This window comes from Rattus rattus, chromosome 9 (genome assembly GCF_011064425.1).
Source record: "Rattus rattus isolate New Zealand chromosome 9, Rrattus_CSIRO_v1, whole genome shotgun sequence".
Classification (NCBI taxonomy): domain Eukaryota; kingdom Metazoa; phylum Chordata; class Mammalia; order Rodentia; family Muridae; genus Rattus; species Rattus rattus.
Window position 1 is genome coordinate 59,904,282 of NC_046162.1, and position 25,720 is coordinate 59,930,001.

The 25,720-nt window shown below is 46.9% G+C and overlaps 3 protein-coding genes across 4 annotated transcripts in view; 1 reads left to right on the plus strand and 2 right to left on the minus strand.

Annotated features, from left to right (window-relative positions):
• Dnajc7 (DnaJ heat shock protein family (Hsp40) member C7) overlaps window positions 1-15,466 on the minus strand; it is a 35,471-nt gene extending 20,005 nt beyond the window's left edge. Inside the window, exon 1 of one of the 2 annotated variants that reach the window (XM_032912047.1) lies at window positions 14,494-15,466. In XM_032912047.1, coding sequence (XP_032767938.1) covers window positions 14,494-14,570 — 77 coding nt within the window. In that variant the 5' untranslated portion in view covers window positions 14,571-15,466. The remainder of the gene's footprint in view (window positions 1-14,493) is intronic. The other variant, XM_032912048.1, reaches the window with a different exon arrangement.
• Window positions 15,467-18,271: 2,805 nt separating this feature from the next.
• On the plus strand, window positions 18,272-22,418 carry Nkiras2 (NFKB inhibitor interacting Ras like 2). The gene is made up of 4 exons (XM_032912997.1): window positions 18,272-18,389; window positions 19,390-19,497; window positions 20,144-20,385; window positions 20,794-22,418. The coding sequence occupies exons 2-4, from the start codon at window positions 19,404-19,406 to the stop codon at window positions 21,031-21,033; spliced, it is 576 nt and encodes a 191-aa protein (XP_032768888.1). The 5' UTR covers window positions 18,272-18,389; window positions 19,390-19,403; the 3' UTR covers window positions 21,034-22,418.
• A 1,122-nt stretch (window positions 22,419-23,540) lies between these two features.
• Znf385c (zinc finger protein 385C) overlaps window positions 23,541-25,720 on the minus strand; it is a 41,383-nt gene continuing 39,203 nt past the window's right edge. Inside the window, exons 6-9 of the mRNA XM_032912998.1 lie at window positions 25,138-25,428; window positions 24,552-24,748; window positions 24,250-24,360; window positions 23,541-23,777 (exon numbers count right to left, since the gene is read on the minus strand). Of these exons, the coding sequence (XP_032768889.1) occupies window positions 23,541-23,777; window positions 24,250-24,360; window positions 24,552-24,748; window positions 25,138-25,428 (836 nt within the window). The remainder of the gene's footprint in view (window positions 23,778-24,249; window positions 24,361-24,551; window positions 24,749-25,137; window positions 25,429-25,720) is intronic.

Genomic DNA, 25,720 nt, shown 5'->3' on the forward strand with positions numbered 1-25,720 from the left:
AATTATTTTTTAAAAAATCTTAAAAAAAAAAAAAAGGGGGGGGGGTAGAGAGATGGCTCAGTGATTAAGAGCACTGACTGTTCTTCCAGAGGTCCTGAGCTCAATTCCCAGCAACTACATGGTGGCTCACAGCCATCTGTCATGGGATCTGATGCCACCTTTTGGTGCGTCTGAAGACAGTGACAATGTACTCACAGACATAAAAATAAATAATTTTTAAAACAAACAAAACACATATGCTTAGTAAGTGAGCCACCGAAAACCAGCACTGAATTTTCCAGTATGTCACAACTACTGTCCCTTTTTGGTTTTGTTTCTTGAAGGGCTGGGTTTGAGACAGTGTCCTAACATGTAGCCCTGGCTGGCCTTTAATTTGTGGCAATTCTGCTGTAGCCTCCCAAGTGCTAGGATTATAAACCTGTGATACTTCTAGGAAAAACATTTGCAGGTAATTTCACTGGGGACAACTGACTTCTCAGTATGAAACAGGACACAGCCTTAAGAATCTTAGTTTAGATTCCTGAGAGTGATTCCCCATTTGTCACTGGAAGAACAGTCAGAGGTGTGTGGCCAGGGAGCAAAAGCATTTAAGACAGAGGCAGGCTGACAGCAAGGAGTGAGACCGCCGGAGGAGTACTATGGAGTACTTATCTCTGCTCCTCTTCCTACCAGGCTCTGAAGCTGCGTGGTGCGTGATCTTTTCACCATCCACCCACCCACCAGCTGGGTTCAAGTCAAGACATGACAAACAGCACTGAAAAGAGCAAACTCTATCAAAGAACCCAAAGCAGCTGGGTGTGGCGGTCACATCTTTAATTCCAGTTCTCAGGAGGCAGAGGGAGGTGGATCTCTGGGACCTTGAGGCCAGCCTGGTCTACACAGCACATAGTAAGCTCCAGGACAGTCAGGGCTACACAGTAGCACCTGTCTCAGAGGGAGAAAAACACCAAGAAGTACCTCAAAACATTCTATTTCCCAACTTGAATGATAGATGATTCTTTATTGCAACAAAACTAAGTATTTAAGCATGCTTCTTTTTTTTTTTTTTTCCGGAGCTGGGGACCGAACCCAGGGCCTTGTGCTTGCTAGGCAAGCGCTCTACCACTGAGTTAAATCCCCAACCCCTTAAGGATGCTTCTTTTAAAAGAAGCTCCTTTCCTACTTGCCATAGCCATACCTGAAATCAGTTCAGGGTTGCCTAGAGGAGAGAAAAGTCATAGTTTTTGGTGTCCCACTCTAGTTCTGGGGATCAAATCTGGGGATTTGTACACTCCAGGACAGCCTATGTCACTGACTACATCCCCAGCAGCAACAGTTACTGGCCATGATACAGGTGGGATGATGCAGCAGAAGAGAGGTTTGTCGTTCACTTCTTACTACAAACTGGCAAAGCTCCCTCCATTTTTCATACTTCCCCTACACTGCTAGGGTAAGGCCCACTGACATAAAAAGACTGCTCGAAGAAAGGAGGAAAATGGGGTGACCTACTAATGTTGACAGATTTAAACTCTGCTGGGTGGAAATTGCCTGAAAATCTCATTACACTAACTGTCACAATGCTATAAGAAGGCCGCCTGCTATTAAAAGAACCTAGGAACAGCCTCCCTCACTGCAAAGCTTAGGAGTCTCAAATGAAATCTTTCAATGCAATATACTAAATTCCTTTAAACATAAATTAAACAAAAACTCTAGGAAAAGCTTATGTTTTAAGAGCAGACACACCAAGAGAGTCCATGAGCTTCCCCTAAATGGGATTCCAGAAGCTGAAAAACCCCTTTGAAGAAACGCAGTAAACTCTGGCATGGATACTAACCCATCTGCAACTAAAATCTAGCTGCTCCTTCAGTCAGCAGTGACTAAGAATAGCCAGATCCTTGAGGAAAACCAAAGCATGTGCCAGCAGCATGAAGCTTATTAGTAACAGGAAACAGGACCTAGAGCTACTACTGGCGGTGGTCTTTCCTCCACACTGCTCCCATGGTGCCTGAGTGCACTGCTGGCTTCTAAGGTAAACCAAATGTGTCGATTTCAGGAGGAATTGCTAACAAGTATTGGAGTCACAACTTACATGCACAACTAGCCAAGTTAGTAAATTTCATTGTCATAATGCCACCTCCCCCTCCAAGAAACTTAAGTCTAGAATTTAACTTGTCCAAGGTCAGGGAGTGGCCATGTTTGTCAGAATCCAAAGTCTAATACCTAAGCGTTCTAATGCTCACTTCTGCAATGCTGATAAGAAGTTTAAAATTGGTCTGCACTATTGAAGTAAGGCAAGGATCATAAAAAACAAAAACAAAAACAAAACAAAACAAAAAAACTTTAAACTAAGACACAAAACAGCTCTGGTGTGAAAAAAAATCTGTCCCAGGACTGAAATCTGGGTTTACTCAAGCATAATGAAGCCCCTAGCAATCAGTCACAGAAGAGCGGGGCTCCTTTCTCTTTAAGATGCAAGCCCCAGTGGACAGACCTTCCTCCCCCAAGAATCGCATTCCACTTTAGTAAATAGTGAGTAGATTCCATTCTAGAGCAAACAAAGCAAGCAATGTAGAGTCAGCCCACAGCAAAAGGAACAAGAACTGTGCTGTGACAAGTCACCATGTTTTTAACCTCGCATTGCACATCAGGCCAGGATTAGCTATCCCCACAGTTTCATGAAAAGGACTTATGAATTCTCATAGAAACATAGCTGGCTAGGCTTAGGCACTCGGTGCTTTTAGGCTGAATGCTAATTTTTTGTATCCAGGTCCTGTGTCCAAAGGGGAGTCCATCATCATTTTGGACCTCCCCAAACACACAAGACCAACGGGCCTGACCCTTTAAGACCAGCAGAGGAAAAAGGGGATCTTTGGAATCTGTTGGGGCCTAATCAGGAACAATTCCAGAGAGCTAAATAACTCAAGTCCCACCTTTTCTCAAGTACTGAGAAAGGTTGACACTGTTCAAGCTGCCCTTGCAGCAAAGTGACAGAAGGATGTCAAAGTGGGTCTGGCAAAGAGCTAGTTAACCCTGGGACTGAGGGCAACCTGGAGGAGGTGGCATCTGTCACTGCTGCCAGGGTTATTAATTCATTTGATGACTAAATCAGGTTTCTATATGAACCTGCTAAAACACATCAGTACCAAGAAAGGAAGAATTGAGATTGTTTTCTATGGGCACGACATTAAATTTGCAGTGTTCAGCAGGCAAAGGTAGGTAGATCTCTATGAGTTTGAGAGTAGCCTGGTCTACACGTAGAGGTTTCAGGCCAGGCAGGGTTATCTAGTGAAATCTTGGCTCAAAAAGGCCAAACAAAGTAAACAACAAAAACCCAATAAAAACCTAAAATTAAGTTCAGATTAGACCCTAAAATATTAAAGCAAAATATCTATACCCAGAACTGGTATAACAACTGTAATACATCTCTTGTGCTTTTGATACTTCCTGACATTCAATCGAGACGTGTACAGGCATTCTGAAGCAATGCTGTGGTGAGCCTTCCACTTGCCTTCCAACAAAGAAAGCAGCAGTCACATACCACAGTGATACGGGGAGGTACCACAGTAACTGCATAGGCCTCATAACTGCTAGAAGCCTCTGCAGGTTCCTTGTTTTCATTTGCTTTATCTGCTTTGCTCAGGCTGACCTCAAATTCACTGCAAAGCCAAGAATGACCCTGAATTTTATTTTTTTCAAATGACTTAGACTTACTCACTGGAAGCAAACTGAATGGAAGCGTACAACAGAAGAGATACACGTCAGTGCTTTCTGCAAACCGAGATGGGACAGACTGGGGGCTGCCCTCAACGAACCTTTGCAAACAAAGATGTCCACAGTGTCCCTGGAACTCTGGCTCAGGAAAGGGGAGACTGCTGGTTCTGTGGTTTAGACACCTTGCTTAGCACTCACTCCTGAATTTTTTTTTTTTTTTTAGTCCTCCTACCTCAACCTCCTAAGTTGTGCACTGTACCCATCTTAATTCATGCTGAACTGAACTCAGGACCTTGTATGCATGCAGAACCCAGCCTATGTTCTTGGCTCTCTTGTTTTGTCTGGTCTGTCTTTGAAATTTTTATTTTAAACATTTTACTTTTGTTCCAAGATAACTATGTATGAGATAAAACATAATATTTCAATACATGTATATATCACTGCAATGACCACAGAATATTTTATTTTCTTACTAGGAACTAAAATATTGTACCACTGAGCTATATCACACTTTTCCTTATACTTTTAGAGTCAGGATCTCCCTAAATGCTCAAGCTGTCCTTGAACTCCCAACTCGGGCACTTAAATAGCTTGAGGTTATAGGCCTGCAACAAGAGGCCTGGCTACATAAAATAGCTTATCCAATTTCCCATCCAATCCTTGGGTCAACTCCAAACATTATAAGCACAACAGCTCTGGTTCAAGAGTATTGGAAATGACTCTGATGTGAATCACTAACACCAATTCTGTTGAAAACAGCTACCGAACCAGTGAGATGGCTCATCCCGTAAGGGTGCTTACCACCAAGTTCAACACATGGAAGGAGGGCTGGAGAGATGGCTCATCGGGTAAGAGCACTACTGACTGCTCTTCCAGAGGTCCTGAGTTCAATTCCCAGCAACCACATGGTGGCTCACAACCATCTGTAACGGGATCTGATGCCCTCTTTTGATAGGTCTAAAGACAGCTACAGTGTACTCACATAAAATAAATAATTCTTTAAAATATAATAGAAGGAGAGAAGCATTTCCTAAAAGTTGTCCTGTGACATCTATACTCATATATGGCAACACACACACACATGTATGTATGTGAGCAAACCTTTCTTCCTTTGTTTTTTGAGATAAAGCTTCATTTTATGTAGCATTGGCTGGACTGGAACTCAATATGTAGACCAGGCTAACCTTGAACTCAAGAGATATTCATCTGGCTTTGCTTCCCCAGTGCTGGGATTAAAGGTGTGTGACACCATGCCTGGCTGCAAACGGATTCTCTTTGTATGCATTCAAATGATCACCCCCAAATCAGCATCCTTCCTGACCAAGGTGAGCAAACAAAAGTTTTCTCTTTATATACACTGCTGTTTTTAAATGTATTTGGTTTTTTTCCACCAGTCAGAAAACTACAGCCTTGAAAACCTGTTCTTCCACATTGCATCTGTTAAAATCTGTGTGCCTGAGTTTGTAGGTATATTCTCTCTGAATCTGCTGCTACTAATTACTCCCACAAGTACTGCCAAACCATTTGGCATCACACAGGTCTTTGCAGGATCATGTGATCAAATCAGACAACTTAGGCTTATGATCCTCACCCAACTTTGCACACTTTCAGTTCACTAAATTAAAAATATATTAAAATATCATGGCTGACAGTGCACCATATCCTAACATAGATCCCCTATAAAAATGTCCATTTTCTCGGGTTGGGGATTTGGCTTATTGGTAGAGCGCTTACCTAGGAAGCCCCGGAAAAAAAAAAAAAAAAAAAATGTCCATTTTCTCTCTAAATACCTCCAAGATAAATGCCTAAGCAATTCTGCCTTAGGTCAACTTTTTAGCAATTACAAAGACATTTGAAAACTTTTAGTCAGCCTGTCAGATACTAGATTCACTGGGTGGCAGTTTTTTGGTTTTTTTTTTAGATCTTTTTATTTATTTTATGTATATGAGTACACTGTCACTGTCTTCAGACACACCAGAAGAGGGCATCAGATCTCATTACAGATGGTTATGAGCCACCATGTGGTTGAAGGGAATTGAACTCAGGACCTCTGGAAGAGCAGTCGGTACTCTTAACCGCTGAGCCGTCTCTCCAGCCCCTGGGTGGCAGTTTTTAAAACCCTCTTTAGGCTGGCAGAATGGCTCAAGAGGTAGACACCGCAAAGCCTGATTTTGATCCCAGGGACCTACATGGTGGAAAGAGCAAACTGACTCCCCAAAATTGTCCTCTGTCCTCCACATGTGTACCACAGACCGTGTACATACACAAGTGTTTACACACAGCCACAGGTAACATCTTTTAAAAATTAAAATTTTAATGTGTAAAGTTTTTTTTTTTTTTTTATCTGTGTGTGCACCTGTGTATCACTTGTATGCCTGGGGCCCTAAGGCCAGAAGAGAGTTCTGATCACTTGTAACTGGAGAGTTAAGGGCCATTGTCAGCTGCCATCTGAGTCCTGGGAACTGAACCTGTGTCCTCTGGAAAAGCAGCCAGTGTACTGAACCATTGCCACAGCCCCTAGGGTAAGACTCTTTATCAGCTCTATCGTTTTAATTTTTTCCCCCAAAGGGAGGAAGGAAGGGAAAAATTACTTCAGCCATTGTATGGAAAACTACGGTGCAACATTTGCAACCCAGGAAACACTGATTAGGTTTTTAAATGACAAACACTGCAACCTTATGTTTACTTCAAATGTTTGGCTAGAATACAGTACGGGTGAGGTTTTTTTTTTTTGTTGTTGTTGTTTTTTTTTTTTTTTTTTGTCAACTTGAGACAAGCTACAGTCATCTGGGAAGAGGGAACCTGAACTGAGAAAATGTCTTCCTAGACTCTCCAGTAGGCAAGTTTGGGAGTGGTGCCATTGCTGGTGGTCTTGGGTTGTAATAAAAAGCAGGTTGAGCAAGCCAGGAAGCAGCACTGCATGGTTCTGCTCAAGTTTCTGTCTTTACTTCCCTCAGCAACAGATTGTAAACTGGGAGTTGTTGGGTAAAATAACCTCTTACCTTCTCAAGTTGCTTTTGGTCAGGCATTCATGACAGCAACAGAAAATAAACTGGCACAAACATTTGTTTCATCAAGTTGAGCTTCTCCAATCGTACTAATAATGGTTCAGGTCAAGAGAGATACAGTGGTTTAAATGAGGCACACTCCAGAGTTTTCTGACCTGCTGAGGTTTTGTTTTTTTGTTTTTGTTTTTTTGGCACTCCTTGGTATATTTTTAATTCTTATCAAGTGGTTAGACAGACATTAGCAAGTTAGAGGTCACTGAAGATGGAGCCCCTCCCTCATGATCAGCTTTGCCTCTCCTTAAAATGTAAAATATGAAAAGGTGAAGGTGACAGATGACGCCCACTAAGGAAAACTACTCTCCCAGGTTAGAACAGAATTTGAGTTCTATCTCAAGGCATGACATTCTAAGCTGCCCATATTACATTGCTGTCCTTCTCTTAAGAGTTAATCCCCTCTCTCTACCACAGCCCTGGCCATAGTTGAACAATGTAGAGCAGGTCTGCCTCTGCCCCGCCTCCTGAGAGCCGGGATTAAAGGTGTGCACCACCACACCCAGACTGCTTCAGAGATTCAGATTTCTCTTCTTGCCTAACCTATGATTTCTCTCTCAAATTTAAAGCTTTCTTCTGACTCTACTGTTTAATTCTTTTATCTATAAAGCCAAAAACCAACAAAAGGGAACCCCAATTCTCAGGTAACATTAGTCTAAAGACAAAATGCTTTAATTTTCTGAGAGTAAAGAAGTGTTCAGGAGCCTTTGATTTTAGAGAAAAACTTAGTGGGGGAGGAATATTTCCCTTCTCCTCATGGCTGTTGGGACTGCAGTGTACCAAATGCCATGAAATCAAGACTCCCCACATGTTGCAATTATGTTTGCTGTCCTCTACAACGCTATCTTGCTCTAAGATTGTGGCACCTCCTTTCTTTTAGTCAATCAAATTTACTAGCTGCTTGTTGATCTAGAAACATCCTCCACCCTACAGAATTTACGGGATCTTGGCTAGTCTTAGAGTAGAAATTCTTTCCTCCTCCCCCTTCCCCAGACCTCTTGTCCCCAGTGGCATGTCACAAGGCCTGTTTCATGTTGTACTCTCTCTGACCTTCATGAGAATAAAGTAAAAGAGCCCAATAGCCTCACGTTTAATCCATGCCACCACCAGGTCACTTTATTTTTCTAAAAAATATTTAAAAATTAAATCAATTCTAACCTAAAAATGAAATTTCAATTTAACATTCATGTATGTAAGTGAAAGTCATATGACTTGTGAAAAGAATTTATGAACACTGAGGTGCCTGCGAGATAGTGTGTGTGGATGCTTTCTAACCAGCCAGAGACGGGGCAAGTGCTGGCCACAGGAAAGCTGCCTGATGTTCAGGTCCTTACCCAGGAGCTGTCTCTCCCTGCTTTTTTAATCCCAAGGTTCTTTATTGTGCTTTCTTTTCACTCCAGGGAATCAAACTTTTTTCAGGATCAGTAGAGATGCACTGAGATGGATCTTAGTGTCAGGCAATTGGCAGTGTGGGAAGCTGGGACAGACCCCACAGCAACTAAAACTGCTCAATTTAGGTGGCTTAGGCCATAAAATTCCAGCACTTAGGATGCTGAAGCAGTCTGCTACAAAGCTCAAGGCCAGCCTAGACTATATAGTGAGTTCTAGGCCAACCTAGGCTATGTTGTGCAGCCCTGTCTCAAAAAATAAAAATTCAGGCTGGAGAGATGGCTCAGCGGTTAAAAGCACTGGCTGCTCTTTCAGAGGACCCAGGTTCAAATCCCAGCACCCACATGGCAGCTTACAACTCCAGGGGATCTGACACCCATACACAGACACAAGCAGGCAAACCACCAATATACATAAAATAAAAAATAAATTATTAAAAAAAAAGAACAAACCCAAAACAATCTCTTATTCCCAAAGAGGAAAGGTAGAAGACAAAGATGAAAACTTCTGAACAGAGGGGGTCAAAATGTACTCTGGACATTCAAGGAGAGGCCTCGACAGAGGCAGGGCCAGAGAGCCAAGTACATTGCAGGGCGCTGTGGTGACGTCTACACAAGGCAGCAGCACTCTCTACTGCTGGAGCAGAGGACGACACCAGGCACTGGCTGGAGCTGGCTATATCTTAGGGGACAGGACTGTGATGCACCAACCCCTCCAATCCAAATCGTGAAATAATTCCCATCACTGAAGGTATAAGGACAGTCACAAAAGCAGCCACCTCAATAAATGACAGGCAACACAGGGTTCTGGCATTTGCTTCTCTGTCACTTACTCTCGGGAAGGAGAGCTTCAGAGTACTGAGCCTCTCTGAAGTCATTCTCAGAGCACACACAAGCCACCCACTTTTCAGTGTTCGCCTGAGGCTGATGTTCATGTCCCTGAACCTACCTTCCTTCCTTTGGGTCCCCTATGACAACTCGGACATCCTCACAGGAACGAGTATTTTCAAAAGAGCTACTTGCACCCCTCCCCCTGCAAGCTATCAAACTATTTGCTGAAACATGGTCTCATGGACTAGAACTCTCAGGAATTCTAAGCCACAGGAAAGAATACACTAAACCCTAGTGCCAGACAGAAGAGGAACACATCTCTCAGAGGTCAGACTACTTTGTAGAGAGACTGTGATGGGTCAGCTTTGGGAAGGACCACACCTTAACCAGGACTGCTTAGCTATTATGCACGTTGTTACTGAACTAACTTCTTTATCTGCTCCTCTTCCCAATACGGTCACACTGAATAAACTCTCTGTTCTTTACTGTGACCCGTCTCTTTAAGTGGCTACTGAAGATGGTGGCTAAGCTCAGCTGTTAGTACTACCAGGGTCCAGGCTTGACCTTAACAGCTCTGGTATTATCTCTCATCCTGACGGCAACCTCAGTAATCTAGAACTAAGGAACTACGATTAAGAAAAGGCTGCTTCCAGGGCTGGCAAGATGGCTCAGTGGGTAAAGACACTTGCTGCTGAGCCTGAGGACCTGAGTTCCATCACTAGACTCACAGGTGAAAGGAAAGGGACTGACTGCCACAAACTGTGTGCGCGTGCGCGCGCGCGCGCACACACACACACACACACACACACACACACACACACACACAGCGCTGTTTGGGAGAATACAGAGTATACATATGGAAACCAGAGTTCTCTTGGGTCCTCATTTCAACAGGTGCTAACTCTCAGAGCAAACTGTCCAAGCACACAGCAGAATCCTGCTCACACTGTCAAAAGGTAACAGATTCAGAAGAGAAGGTTGGCACTGCTGATCTGACCACCTAGCTTACCCGCACGTCAAACACCAATAGAAAAGGTCCTAACATAAACTGGAAAGGTCATGTTCACTCCACACCACCATTCTCAAAGCTCATCCATGCAAACTCTTGCCCATCATGATGTACAATTAGAACTACAGTTTCCATCCGGTTGGGGAGAGAAAGCAACTGCCACGCCAGTACAAACAATGGCCCCCTGGAAAAACCACTCTGAACTCTGTTCTACTGATGAGACTCGGTTTCGAAGAATACCTGGACCGTCTTCTACATAACTTCCACATCACTCAACACTGGAGAATGAGGAATAAGCGTTGGTGTAAGAAGAGACAATGAATCCTCAACAGGACTCTGTGCCAGGCAACAAGGTGCCTACACAGCAGCCCACCATTGTTCTCCAGTCTTCTAAAGTCCTAGAGCAAGAAAGTAAAGGAGAGTCCAGTACTCAGTTTTTTAAAAACTAGCTTCAATGACTAAGCCAAGCCTTGATTGGCTGGAATGTACAATAAGGCTAGGCTTCAGGCCAATCAGAATTCCTGTTGTTGGCAAGTTACTAAGCACTAGAGCAACTGCCACTCACCTGGCCTAGTATTTCCCTAAAACTGCTCAGTTTATTCAATATTGGTTAAGGTGTGAATCTAAATTACATTCAGGAAAAGAGACCTCCTATATTCTACCTCTGTTCCACTAACAACTATAATAATTTTCTACATGTTATTATCAGGATTAAAATAATTTGCTCTATTCAGGGTTCTGTATTCCCAAATTTATCCCTTTCCTTAGATATAACTCATTTCTATTATCTCTCATCTCTTTACCTCTGGTCCACACTTTAAGCATACCAACTTGAAGTTTTTCTCATTAATTTGACTTCAAAGTCAAAGACAAATTCCCATTCAGCTTTCAGACTTAAAGAAATGTTTAGCTGTTTGCCCTAGAACTCTATGAGGTGAACAAATTCCTAATGTTAATCAGGCTGAAAGGGGAGGGGATATGAAGTTCAAAAAGGCTTAAAAATCAGTAGCAAACAAATAACTATTCCAAAACCTGGGATGTGCACTCAGCAATTCGGATAGAGAAACAAAAGACAGAGTCCTAATCTACTGAGGAATTAGAAGAGCTAAGTGACAGGACCTAATAGGAATGTTCAAATGTCAGCAGCACTCTGGAGGCAGAGGCAGGCAGATCTCTCGTGAGGTGGAAGGCAGCCTGGTCTACACAGCAAGTTTCAAGCTAGCCAGGGCTACCTAACATGGCGTTGATAAAGAAAAGAAAAGAACAGGGCTGGAGAGATGGCTCAGCGGTTAAGAGCATCCAACTACTCTTCCAGAGGTCCTGAGTTCAATTCCCAGCAACCTCACAACCATCTGTAAAGAGATCCAATGCCCTCTTCTGGTGTATCTGAAGACAGCTACAGTGTACTTATAAATAATAAATGAATAAATCTTTAAAAAAAAAAAAAAAAAGAACAAACAAAAAGAAAGAAGAGAGGTGAAAGAGGTGAGTGGCTTTTGTGGCAAGAGACCTTTTCAATGCATCTTTTACTCTTACAGCTTTTGTAGCTGCTGTGGCTAAAGATTTGTGACAAACTGACATGTGCAAACACCCAAGGTCTCTTTCTCTCTAGACACAATGAAACTGAAGAAGATGCAGCCACAGAAAAGGTTGCAATTAGGAGGTGCAATGCCTCAATTTTCTGCCCATCTTACCCCTCTGTGGGACTGTGACAATTTAGCAGCAGCAAGATCCATTAGAGCCCAAGATATAAAGAAGGAAAAATTCCTGTTGGGCTTCACAAAAACATTCCAAGGGACTCACAGGCTAATGTGTCCCTAAGTGAACTGGTAAGAGGAGGATGTAACCAGAGACTTAGCCAAAGGGTTCTTGCAGTGCCAGACAATAAAGGGGTGCTTCAGGGGATGCCCTTCCCCATCACCTGCTATGGCTGCACAGGAGTATTCTAGGAAACAAGAAAAATATAAAACAATTTCTTTCCAAACTTCCAAATCTCTACTATCTTCAACAATGGAAAGATTACACAATGTTTTTCAAACCAAGAGATCCCAATGCTCACTCTTCTAAGGATGTGTGACATGGTAGAGGTCAGAATGATTTAGGTCTTCTTCAAAGGATGTCTGACATAGTAGAGGTCAAAGTGATTTAGGTTATCTTCTTTTGGATTTTATACACAGAACTGGACTATAGTAAACATATAAAATTAAATAGCTTTAGTATGTCTAAAATATGAACTCTATAAAATGGCTGGCTTTTTTAAAGATTTATTTATTTATGTATTTATTTATTTAATATATGAGTATGCTGTCACTGTCTTCAGGCACACCAGAAGAGGGCATCAGATCCCATTACAGATGGTTGTGAGCCACCATGTGATTGAAGGGAATTGAACTCAGGACCTCTGGAAGAGCAGTCAGTGCTCTTAACCTCTGAGCCATCTCTCCAGCCTTATACGTCTGTTAAGAACATTTCTCACTTTTATTTACAGTTATACTGACTTGGTAGTAGACAACGGCTTGCTTATTTATTTGTGCTGTGATGTTTTGCTCACACATATATCGATGACAGGGTGCCAGATCCTCTGGAACTAGCGTTAGAAACAGTTGTGAGCTGCCATGTGGGTGCTGGGAATCGAACCCAGGTCCTCTGGAAAAGCTGCCAACACTCTTAACCACCAAGCCAGCTCTCCAGCCCCAATAACTGTTATTTTATATATATATCCAGTAACACATGAAGTTCCGCAAAAAGGCAGCTATCCAACCCCAAGTGCAGAGATTACCACCACATTCAGCCTTAATTCAGTTTCTTAATGTATCTCTCCAGAACCATTTATCACCATTTAGGACAAAATATCCTCTAAGCTAATTTGTTTCAGGTTAAGAAGGAGTTGCTTTAGAGAGGACACGGAAGCAAAGTTTAGCCAAACATCATGGTGTGGTGGGACTGAATCCAGGGCCTTGCGCTTGCTCAAGCGCTCTACCACAGAGCTAAATCCCCAACCCCCATGGTGCACACCTTTAATCCCAGCACTTGGGTGGCAGAAGCAGGTGAATGGATCTCTGAGTTCAAGGCTGGCTAGGCTACATAGAGAGACCTGTTTAAAGTCCAAACCAGAGACACTCTCTACAGATAGACCCTGAGTAGTATAGATCCTTAAATGACATATGGCCAAAGTCCCTATTTATAGCAGTAAGAAGCACTAAATTCTTACCAAATATAAGTAAAATAAAATAAATTTAAGCTCTGTGTTAGTGAGGGGCTTCCTTTCTCACTTTACAATTCCTTAAGTTATGTAGGAGCTGCTGATGTTTAACTCTAGACACTGTATTTACATGGAAACTCAAATAAGAGGAGACGAGGCCAAACTGATATAGCTCAGGGGATCAACTACATTTTGTCTAGCCTCTCAGCTTTCAAGACAGCACTCCCATACACCCGATAACTACAATATTCATTGTAACTCTCCAAGCACCCGCTTATGTTTCTAACCTAGACAGTCAAACCCTCAGGAATACTGATTTCTAGATCCCCTGAACTGACTCCGCTCACCACCACAAATTTTTCAGACTGAAGACATACCTTACAGACTTGTTATGAACACATGAAACACACGGGAAGGAGACTAAGAGCACTGTAGTCCATCCTGAACAAAGGACCAAATTAATCTGCAACTGATAAAGGAATCAGTTCACCTTTGGTAGCAGAACAAGTACGCCTGCTCCCAAGCGCGTTCCAACCCCGGCTTCAAAAACCTGTTCTTAAGCTGGTGTCAGAATTCACCGAGTGTTCTAGAAAAACCACTCACTCAGCAGCTCCCTAGGCTAGGCCAGACTGGCAATCTCGAGCTACTGCAGCTGCCCAGCAGTGCCAACTGCATCTAAACAGCTGTCTTCCTTGAGCTTAAGAATGCTTTTGGGAGGAATAGTGAAGAAGCGTCCGACCTTTCTGGCTATCCATTTTTAACTTCTATGGTAATCAGGGGGCGACCAGGTCCATACAGTAGGCATACAATCTCCTAAGACCCACATTAAAGACCACTAAGTGTAATTAGTAAGGAAAGGGAAGTAAGGAGGAGAATGCGGGCTTTGGAGACGCTCAGTAAGGACAGACAACAATGCACACAAGTCAACCAGAGCAATCGGAGGTCGTGGCTATGTTAAGGAAGTCGTCACTGACGCCGCGACGCCTCCCCCACTCTGCAGCCGACCTCTGAGATTCCTACCCCCCACCCCCTCGGAGACCCGGCCTCAACGACGAAGTCGACCTTCCTCCCCGCGGCAGGACAAGACCATGCCTCAAGCTCCCCGCTAGGCGGAAGCAGAAGGGGGTAGCAGACCCCCTAAGTGTACCACTTCGGGGGGAGGGGGGTCCCTGTATCGACTCCAGCTCAGATGGGGGGGTTGTCTGCAAGAGAGGCATCGTCTCTACGTTTGGGGCCTGCCTCACTGGCGAGTCGACCTCCCCCCAAGCTACGAGCTGCAAGCTCGCCTCCTCCATGGCTCTACCGCCTGGTTACCTCTTTGCTTCTTCGTCCTCCAGCAGTTCAGGTTCGGTCGCCGCCATTACCACATCGCACTCCGCGGTAGCCGCCATCTTACCGCCGGGACCAGAGAGCCGGGTGGGAGGCCGGCGGTGAAGAGCACTTCCGGTTGGAGCATCGAGCCTCTCGGCGGCACCGCGCCCAGAGGGACTCCCTCGAGCCCGTCTACCAACGAGAGGCTCCGCTTGGGGCCAGAGCGGCCGCCCATCCCTGGAGGTCCACGGTGGTCTCCGCGCTGGGGCGGGGGCCCAGGGACGGTTCCTGTGTGTAGGGGGCGCCACTTTACCCGTGGGTAGGAGGAGGGTAGAAAAGGATGTTGCCTCTCTAGGCCTAAGCTTGCCTCAGTATCCCGACAGCCCGGTTGCCATAACAACTAACAATCCTAGAGAGTCTAGTAAGGCTTGGGAGTCCCGGGTGGGTGGAGACCGGGTCCCCAAAGACTCTTGAGGAAAAAAGCCCCCACAAGACTACCTTCCCGACTTTGCAGTGTGTCCACAGCTTCCTCCCAGGAAAGGCATAAAGAGCTACTTTGAGCCCAGTCCCCCAGCTTTCATCAGTTCCTGGAAGCCCTGCCCAGCCAAGCGAGGGGAACGCAGGGCGTCTTCACCCTGCGCCTTTCATCCTCCAGGGATCTCTAAGCACCAACTGGTTCATCACCCCAATGACGCGGCCCCTTTTATGAGGCTGCTTTCATGTCAGCCGCTTGGGAGTGCCATCTCAGCGTTAAGCCTGGAAAGGGTGACAAGGCGCCCCAGCCCCTGCCCAGGAGTTTATAAGGCAGCTCATGGGGTGAGGTCCCTTTTCCTTAGTGTCCCCAGTACTCCTACTTCTCATAAACTCGACCCAGCACGCTTGTCTGGCTAAATGCGGTCTGGATCGGGAAGACAGTTTAATCACCTTTGTAGTACCACTACCACACACAACAGTGTTTAGTTGTATTAAAATGAGGCCCTCTGACGACCTTGAGATTGTAATTTAAAGCCAAAAGAACGAAAATAAGCCAATGGAGTTTAAACAGGGTCTATGCCCCTTCCCTTAAGGAAAGCTGTGTGTCAAAGTCCCTAACCTTATTTGTAGGTCCTTACCATTACTGATGGAGTGCAAACCACGGGCCCCCGAATAGAGACTGATAGCTGGGCCTCAATGGATTGAAATGCTGTGACCCTTTAATACAGCTCCTCATGTGGTGATCCCCAGCCATAAAATTATTTTTTGATGCTATTTCATAACTGTAATTTTGCTACTGTTATGAATCGTAATGTAAATATTTTTGGAGATAAAGGTTTGCCCAAAAGGTCATGACCTCCTGTTGAGAACCACTGCCTTAACTAATAAACGTATTGAACTTGCTTTTATCTATTTCTCAACAACAGAAAAAGAAAGCAAATTTTTACTCCCTCCTGAATGCCTTATGTTGTATTCCTTCTATCCATCTGGTCAACTGGTCACCACATGAAACATGGGGTAAACCATACAGCGCTCAGAATTGCCCTTGGCTTCCAACCTTGTCATCAACACTTTTTGTCTTCATGCTACAGGTCCCTAAATCTCCTTTTTATCTTAAAGTCTTGACATTAATTAAAAGCAAATAAATAAACTCAGAGACTGCAGATAGTCTCCTAACCGATCCTTAGTTTCACCGTTGTCAAGCCTTGGCTTTTCTGAGAGAATGACCTTCCTTGCAAAACTGGATGGAGTATGTCATTTCCCTGCAATACACCTACCAATGGCTTGCTGTTGTGGTTCGTCTGGTCTCTGGCCTCCACACGTCTTGGTTATTTGGCTAGTCTCTGCAATCAACACTGAGCTCCTAGGGACTTGTGGCTCCAGAAATGTCATGAATCTTATTATATTTCCTCTGTCTGATGGCTATCCCTGGTTGTCAACTTAAATACATCTGGAATGAACTACACTCCAGAAATGGAGGGCACACCTGTGACCTAGATGTGAGGGTGGAAGACACAGGCTCCTGACCTGGATCTTGGCATGAAGATCTTAAGGCATAGAGGCCAGGATAAGCTTAGGCCCAGGCAAGGTAGTACCCACCTTTAATCCCAGGAGAATGAGGCAAGCAGATCTCTAAATTCAAGGTCAGCCTGGGACAAAACCAGTTCCAGATCCAGGCATGGTGGGTCATGCCTTTAATCTGGGCCACACCTGCTGGAGACCTACATAAGAACATTGGAAGAGGGTTGGGGATTTAGCTCAGTGGTAGAACGCTTGCCTAGCAAGCGCAAGGCCCTGGGTTTGGTCCCCAGCTCCGGAAAAAAAAAAAAAAAAACATTGGAAGAAGGACGATCCACTCTTCTTTGCCTGCTTGTGCTTACTTGCCAGCACATCTGTTGGAACCACAGAAGACCAGTTGAAACAACTAACCTTGTGGGTCTGAACAACTACTAGATTCTTGGACTTCCCATTCCCAGCTGCCCATTGTTGGGTTAGTTGGAATATAGACAGTAAGTCATCACAATAAATCCCCTTAATAGGGCTGGAGAGATGGCTCAGCAGTTAAGAGCACCCAACTACTCTTCCAGAGGTCCTGAGTTCAATTCCCAGCAACCACATGGTGGCTCACAACCATCTGTAAAGACATCTGATGCCCTCTTCTGGTGTATCTGAAGACAGCTACAGTGTACTTATATATAATAAATGAATAAATCTTTTAAAAAAAATCCCCTTAATATAGAAACATTCCATGAGTTCTGTGACTCTAGAGAATGCAGACTAATAACAAGAAATGTCATGGTTCTTGTATTTCCTCTGCTTCAGAAATCTCTGCCCTCAGGGGCTAGAGAGATGGCTTAGCACTTAAGAGCACTGACTATTCTTCCAGAGGTCATGAGTTCAATTCCCAGCAGTCACATGGTGGCTCTCGACCATCTGTAATAGGATCCCTTTTCTGGTCTTTCTGAAGAGAACGACACTGTACTCCCATACATTAAATAAGTTAAAGAAAGAAAAAGAAAAATCTCTGTCCTCTTCAGCCCTTCAAACCTGAGCACAGACATGCCCCTCTTCTGTGCCAATAGCACCCCAACTTCAATAACATCATTCATCATGATTTGTTTTAATTGTTAGTTTGGATGTCTAATTATTCTAGACAGTAAATTTGTGGCCAATCACTCTAACTTGTAACTTTTCATATGGCCCTACATAAGTCACAAGACAAAGTAGGTGCCCACGATTGTCTGTCTGTCTGCTTTGAAGCAGGTTCTTTCTGTAGACTATGTTGTCTTCAAAAAAATTTCCCTACTTCATCCTCCAAGTGCTAGGACATTCCAAGTTCAAAAAATTCCATGTTTAGTCGAGTGTGGTGACATCCGCCTTTAATCTCAGCACTCGGGAGGCAGAGGCAGATGGATCTCTGTGAGTTCGAAGCCATCGAGGTCTACAGAGTGATTTCAAGGACAGCCAAAGCTACACAGAGAAACCCTGTCTTGAAAATCAAAAGGGAAAAAAAAAATCGAGGTTCAAAGAGCATTTGCTTAGTATGTGCACGACCCTGGGTTCCATTCATAGCGTAGCACTGCAAGGAAAAGATAAAGAAAACTTGTGGAATAGATGATAGAATTAACGGAGCGTTACTGTTCTTTGGCGAGAGAGCATTTTGGTATTAGAGCTTGGAACGCAGCTTTATACCCAGACACAAGTCTGGTGGGCATTTCCCCGCCGGCCTCTGGGGGCGCTATGCGATCAGAGCTCACTTTGCGCCGCCGGAAGTTGTCTTGAAGGCTGGACGTTGAGGGGGCGGGACCCCAGAGCAAGTCCTTCCACCCAGAGGAAGAGGGCCGTCTTTACAATCGAACTGCCCCTCCCATGGTCCGGCCCACTCCGGGGGGCACCTCAGCGGGAGTGCTGCGGGGACCCCGGAGGTATGGAACTGCGAGGCAGAGCTCAGACAGGCCCACTTTAGTTGTCCTGTCTCTGCCTCTGAGAGATTCTGAGGGGTGCCCTTCAGAGGTAGTCTGTGGCGGCGGCCTCTGGCCTCTCGAGTTTCGCTTACTGAAACGTTCAAACCACGGGGTGGAGATCGGTGACAGGAAACTCTCCTGGAGAGGTTTCTACTTGGGACCCCTTTGAGGCTGGCCTCTGTGTCACTGGTTTCTGGGGGAGGAGGAAGGGGATTTGGCGCTCCCCGGGTGCCTGTGTCTGGAAGTTTCCCTGTAGGAAGACCTCTCTCTAGAGTCTCAGAGAGTTTATAAATCTGAACTTTCTCCGTGCCTGTCAGTCTAAGGGATGTATAATCCATCTTTCGGAAGCACTCTTCTCTTGATCTCATTTCTTGTCAGATCTTCATTTTACCCGTGTATTCAACTGGGAACGGTTAAATGGAATTTATTGTCATCCAAATGAATCATTCAAGAAAACAAGTTATTCTCTGTATTTGCACACTCTCCCTGAGGAGAAGATGAGAGAGAGGAAGAATCTTAATTCCCTGCTTCTTTCTTCATGGGAGTTAAAGGGAGAAAACAGTCTGGTGTGCATATGCCTCAACTATTTCATCAGCTGGAAGCCAGCTTGGGGTACATGAGACACTGTCTCAAGACAAACACCCCAAAAATCAAACAGAAAGAGCAGGAGTATTTGTGGAACTTCCTTCTGTAATTGGTGTGCCCTATACATCTTGTGCACAGGAAGGAACCCGGCCAGCTGGTTCTTTTAACCCCACTCTCTAAGCCCCTCCCTTTATGGTGCCATTAGCCCCACACCTGTTGTGTGCCAAGTACTGGCCACTCCTGGGATAAGGTGGTTAATTACAGCTCACTGCTCAGTAGTCCAGTAAACACATCAGGGTGGCACTAAATCCCTGATGCTTCCCAGTGTGCTGTTTGGATTCTGTCTTCCCTCACCACACTGATTCTGTCCTTTTAGGTTGAAAGCTAAGCATGGGGAAGAGCTGCAAGGTGGTCGTGTGTGGCCAGGCATCTGTGGGCAAAACGTCAATTCTTGAGCAGCTCCTGTACGGGAACCATGTCGTGGGTGAGTGTTGTTTGGCACCAGCAGACTGGTAGAAGACATTGAAAGAAGCAGTAGGATTTGGTCACATCCTGAACCCAAAAGCTAAAAAAGGCATCCACTGCTTTTACACCCTCACAATTGGGCTGGAGGCATAGCTGACTATCAGAGCACTAGTCTAACGTGTACTTGGGTTTGAACCCCAGCAGTGGAGGGGAAGGAAAGTAAAACATTGTACCCTCAAGTTCTAGGATGTTGAACAGATCTAGAAGGAAGAAACCCAAAGCCAAGATAGGAAGAACTCCCCACCCCCACCCCATAGCATTTGGCCAGAGGTGGTTGTGCAAGTGTTGGCTTCTATCACTATCTGCCTTTTTATCGTCTTTGAGAGGGCCTCACTGTACAGACCAGGCAGGCCAGGAACTCACAGAGATCAACCTGCCTCTGCTCCTGCCTCCCCTCCTCCAAAGAGCTTCAACTCAAGGTGTGTGCCCCCACACCCAGTTCTGTGTTGCCGTTTTGCTTAGTGTGATAAGACATGACACTCATTCTCCAAGTGTTTAACTTTCGTCTGGTCTCTCCCGAGCCCCCACATTCCTTGTCAGCTTGTTAGGCCAGCCCCTTGGCTCACATCTCTCATGACTCATGCTCAAGTCTCATCTTAACTCAGGTTCTGAGATGATCGAGACCCAGGAGGACATCTATGTGGGTTCCATCGAGACAGACCGAGGAGTGCGGGAACAGGTGCGTTTCTATGATACACGGGGTCTCCGGGATGGGGCCGAGCTGCCCAAGCACTGCTTCTCCTGCACGGATGGCTACGTCCTGGTCTACAGCACAGACAGCCGAGAATCCTTTCAGCGTGTCGAGCTGCTCAAGAAGGAGATCGACAAGTCCAAGGACAAGAAGGAGGTACGTGTCCTGGACTTTTGCTGGGAGCCCAGTGGTAGGACAGCGTGGGTCCCTGGTAGGCTTTGGGATGCTGGCATGATTCCCAGTTGTGCTCATCTGCCAAGAGGTAGTTCAGGAGCTAGAAGGCTGTGAAGGTCATTGAAGAGGGTCTTCTACCCACACAAGAGGTAGCCAGCCATATGATAGGATAGCTCGATCCAAGAGTCTTCTGTTCGGTTTAACAGGTTCCCTCCTACACATGAAGCCCGGCCTCATTTTTCTTCTCTGTGGTTCTATGCTCTTGCTAGTCCTCCAAAATTCCTCTGGGAACTGCATCCTCCCCAGTTGTTGGCCAGAAACAGCTGATCGCTACTCCTGATCCTGAGCCACTGCATGCCTACAGCCTCTACTCTTGCCTGTCCCCTCCAGGTCACCATCGTGGTCCTTGGCAACAAGTGTGACCTGCAGGAGCAGCGTCGTGTGGACCCTGATGTGGCCCAGCACTGGGCCAAATCAGAGAAGGTGAAGCTGTGGGAGGTGTCCGTGGCTGACCGCCGCTCGCTCCTAGAGCCTTTCATCTACCTGGCCAGCAAGATGACCCAGCCCCAGAGCAAGTCTGCCTTCCCCCTCAGCCGCAAGAACAAGGGCAGCGGCTCCTTGGATGGCTGAATAGCTGCCCTTCTCTCTTCACCACTCCAACCCATTCCAGGATGGGTGAAGAGCACAGGGTGCTTACGCAAGCTGTTCTTCCTGTCAGTAGGGGAACGACCCCCAAGGCCAGCAAGCTGGGCTGGCCCAGGCCACTGCTACTTTTGTCCTCTCTTAACTCCAAGAAGTGCAAGTGAACTGGATTGCTGGCCCTCCCCTCGGCCTTCTTTAATAGTCCCACTCTGCCCCCAGCCGATCATATTTTCTCCACTGTTACCTGGACACTTATGGGTTAGCGTCCCTTCCCTCTGCCTGGTGCAGGATGCAAGGCTGTCATGCCAAAGTGCCCAGTCCAGGGTCTGGCTCCTATCAGGGATCCCAACTCTCTGAATGTCCTGTCAGTAGCATACACACAGTACCAGCCTGGGCCTGAAACAGAGTGGCTAGGTATTGTGAGCGCACAGTTCCGCGTGCTGGCTTAGGGTTGGTTCCTCATCCTTCACCCTGATCTTTCCCCTGGCCTGTCCAAGGCTGGGTAAAGCCAGGCTCCTGGGAGTGGCATTTTCTGTTTGACCTCTACCCGTCTCCCAGCTGTTTCACTTCCTCTTCCTGTTCCAGGAGCAGAAGTCTCATTGGTTGAGGTAGAGTGAAGTAATGACTAGGCTGTTGCTTGCCCTGTGACTTAGCAAGGCTGTTCTCCTCTGAGCGTCAGTCTTCATCTGTGAGTTGACAGAGCTTGGATGATTACCTAGAGCTGCAGGTGACTATGTGATTTTTCTAAAGCTGGTGGCTCGGGCCTCCTGTGTATCTCTGCCCCTGCTCCAACCTCTTCAAGGTGCTACCCCTACCAGCCCTGGAGGCTGGACAAGCCGCTCATGACCACCAGGGGGCAGGAGCGCACCCTGCTCAGTGGTGCAAGTGGCACAGTCTTGACCTGCCCACATGGCTAGTGTCCATCCCTCCTGGTTGTTTCTTGGTTGTTTTTCGGCTAGTAGCCCAACTATATTTATACTCTCTGTATTTATATGCCTGCTGCCCGGTGAAGGTGGGCTAAGTCACGCCCCTAGCCTTTCCTTCTTACCTCAGATGCCTGAACAGAACCAGGCAAACCAGTAGCAGCTTCCTAGGAGCTGACAGGCCTTTCATCAGAGGCTTGTGCTATCAAGTGAGCTTATAACCCACAACTTCCGGTGCCCACTTTGTGCTTCTGATGTGCACACCTCACGTGAGTTAGACACTACAGCCAGGCCACCTCCTATACCCACTCCTCCCCGGAACAGGCGAGAAGGGGGCTGGTGCCCAGGCCTGGGCAAGGAGAATCAGGGCACCTACAGGCTCAGGCTTGAAGTTCATTTATTGATGTGTTTGTTGGACACAATAAAACCACAACTGCTGTTATCAAAAAATTTCTCTTCCCCTATCCCCTTTTTTTTTGTCCCATTGGAAATGTCTTTCAAAAAAAAAAAAAAAAAAAAGACATAGGTAGATACTGGCAAAATCCCATGTTGAATGGGGGAATGGCACTGGCTTTGGCAACATGAAAGTGGGTCTTGCGGGCATACTGGACCGTGTACCAGCCTGAAACGCCACACTTGGGATGGCCAGACCCCAGTGTGGAGTGGAGAGTCCCTAGGCTGAGGGAGACCCAGAGCCCCCTTAGAGTTGGGGGTTCAAGAGAAACCACAGAAAGGCTAAGAACAGCTGTGGTAAGACAGGCCACTTCTGTTACAGCCAGACCCAGGAAGGGTGGTACATGCCTTCAGTTCCATTACTCAGGAGGCAGAGGCAGGTGGATTCTTGGGTTTGCCAGCCTGCGTCCATAGTTCCAGACCAGCCAGGACTACACAGTCAGGCCCAGCCTGAACACCACTCTAACCTTTGAGCCCCATCCCCACAGAACAGATGGAGCCTCCCCTCACCTCTGCCTCACTTTGACACTACACTTAGGAAGAACTTTGGGGGCCTCTTATCCTCTACCGTCCTTTGCCGTGCATACCCCGCAGCCAACCTGTGGTGATTTTGCTTTGTTTGAGTCAGTGTCTAGCTAAATGGGCCAAACTGACTTTGAACTCACAATCCAGGTCCTAGGATTGCTGGCATGCACCACCATACCTGGCTACCCCATGGTAAATATGCTTGGTAGGTTCCAGCCCACTTCAGTTTGAGGCCCTTATCTCTACTGATTGTCCAGATGGCTCTAGGACATGGCAGGAGAGGCTGGCTCTTGGGAGCTATGATGTGGTGTCAGCTCTGTGTAAGTCTCTGGTTCAGGTCGGGGTGTGAGAGCACCATGAGACTGGGGATGAGATTTTTGCATAGATCTTTGGGATCTGTTGATGCAAGGTTGCCTAGGGCTGGCCCAGGAAAGGAGGGTAGTGGTGGTCTTCAGAGCCAGGGGACTGGAAAAACCCCAGTCTGAGTGAAGAGCAGCTACCCAGGTTGGATGGGAACCCAGAAACTGCAAAAGGCAGTCTCTTTGGGATGTGGAGACAAGTATCCGGCTTGGAGAGATAGGATGTGGCCATCCACTAATAGGGAGCAAAAAGGATGGGTCCTGCAGCAGGGCGGACAGCTCCTGCAGGAGTGCGAAACAGAGCTGGACCCAGGACAGGAGCTGGGAAGAGGGTAGCAGCTGCCGTAGCGGCAGGCCGGAGGGTCAGGGGCCCTGGCAGGGCACAGATGGCAGCAGCTGTGGTGGGCAGCGGACCAGGCAGGAAGCGGGCTGCCAGCGTCTTGGTGAGTTGCTTCTGCAAGGCCAATTTAGACTACAATAAAAACAGAAATGGGCAGGGTCTCTGATACCAGAGAAGCCCGCCCCCGCCGTGGGACACATCCAGGGGCTTTTTTGCCTCAAGGACGTGCCTTTTAGAATTCTAAGTCTAACCCCCCCCATCCCCACCCCCCAAACAGCCATGCCAGGGGGCTTGCTGTGGCAGCTGTCTTCCTGCCCAGCAGATGGACAGCCTCGCCACGGGCAGCACTGTGAGGGGTAGGAAGAGATGGTCTCTAGGATAAGCTCACCCACCCCCAGCTTTTGCCCCTCATAGCATGACCTTAGGCCCAGCCCACCTCCAGGAAATTCCTCTGGGTGTAGCCCAAACCCACCCACCCCTAACCTCGTCCCTGCTCAGGCAGCTGCAGGGCCAGCAGCCTCCTTCCGGCCGCACCCCAAGTCTTTCAGCTGGCCCTTCCTCCTACTCGCCCCCTTGTAGACCTTGGTCCCCTAGAGACACATACCTTGAGAACACTCACAGCCAGTGCTGTGTGTTTCTGCAGTTTGCTGTGCTGGCTGGAGGACTTGGGGGGCTTCCCAGCCAGCCGGTCTTTGTGCCTCCGGCTGCTCATGTGCTGACAGAATGGGAATGAGATGAATAAGCTCACAGAACCCAAAACTATTCAGACTTCCTCTCACATTCAGCACACACATGATGGGCTTTCAGAGTGGGGCTGTCATGGGCAGCCACGTCTATCCCTCAGTGGGCATCAACCCTTCCTCCCTTGCTCTGATACCCACCTTATCCTGGCCTCCCTTCTCCTACCTGCTTGAGCTGGGTCTCTGAATTGACGTGGAGCTGACAGAGGGCACAATGGAAAGGAGGGTTGGGTCCCTGCCGACCCCCACGATTTCCTATCACTCTCTTTGTCTTGTGTCCAGTTCCTCCTCGGGACACAGGACGGCCCCGGCCCCTTCGGGGAGCGCCCTGATGACCTTCCACCATCCATCTGTGCTTAGCTCCTTGAAGGAAAGAAGTCAGTCTCTCAGTACTGAAGGGAGGCCACAGCACCAAGTCAGGTTAGCTTGGCTGCCCCTCCACACACACATGGCCCTCCAGCCTCAAAGACTTCTCCCGTCCCAGCATCTCTGGCTGTCTACGACTTCCTGTGGACAGCCCTCAAGGAAGAAGGCCTTTTCAATAGACAGCCAAGCAAAATCCCTTTTGTTTTGATCCAAGGAGAATGGAGGAGGGTACTCCAGTGACCTTCAGTTCTGGTTGCCACAGACTTCGTTTCCCAATGCCCCTCCCTTGGGATCAAGAGGAGGACCCAGAAATGTTTTTGTAGTAACAGTGGGTAGGTTCCTCTGTCACCTAGCCATGAGTGGCATGGCTCCTGGCAAGCACTGACCTGTGTTGTGAGCCTGAAGCTGAGAGGCCGAGTTCACGGTCACTTTACAGGTAGGGCAGTAGAGGCGGCCCTTCTCGCCCCTGCCTTCCCCATTCACTCCATTTCCTGCAGCCACTTCTGCTGGCTCAGGCCCTGGTGCTTCCCTGCTAGGATCCGGGGAGCAGGGCGGGCAGGAAGACGAAGATGAGGAAGCAGCAGCATCAGAAAGTTCTGAGTGGGCTGGGTCTCTGGTTGATGGGTCTGGGGTCGGTGGTCGCTGAAGTGAAGGGCCGAGAGGAGGGGATGCTGGATCTGCAAGGACATGGGACACAGGAGAAGTTGGGACCTCTAAGGTGCAGCACTGACACAGTGGTGGAATGGGAGGCTGGAAGGCCTCCTGGTAAAGGACAGCTGGCACTAAATTCTGGGTTCACCCTGCTACCAACTCACTAGCAAACTCAGGCTTCAGTTTCCCGGTATAAAAATCATAAAGTCGGACAGAGGAGGTCACACTTTCAGCCTGACATTCTAGCACCTCAGTATTAAGTAAACAGAAGTCAGCAGAAAGATGTGCTAGAATGTTTATAGAATATTATAATAGCAT

What these genes read in the sequence shown, in the direction of transcription:
- Nkiras2 (XM_032912997.1), top strand. Translation starts at nt 19,404, where the DNA reads ATGGGGAAGAGCTGCAAGGTGGTCGTGTGTGGCCAGGCATCTGTGGGC. An exon ending in GTACGGGAACCATGTCGTGG is followed by an intron (nt 19,498 to 20,143) that starts GTGAGTGTTGTT and finishes ATCTTAACTCAG; the next exon opens with GTTCTGAGATGATCGAGACC. An exon ending in AGTCCAAGGACAAGAAGGAG is followed by an intron (nt 20,386 to 20,793) that starts GTACGTGTCCTG and finishes TGTCCCCTCCAG; the next exon opens with GTCACCATCGTGGTCCTTGG.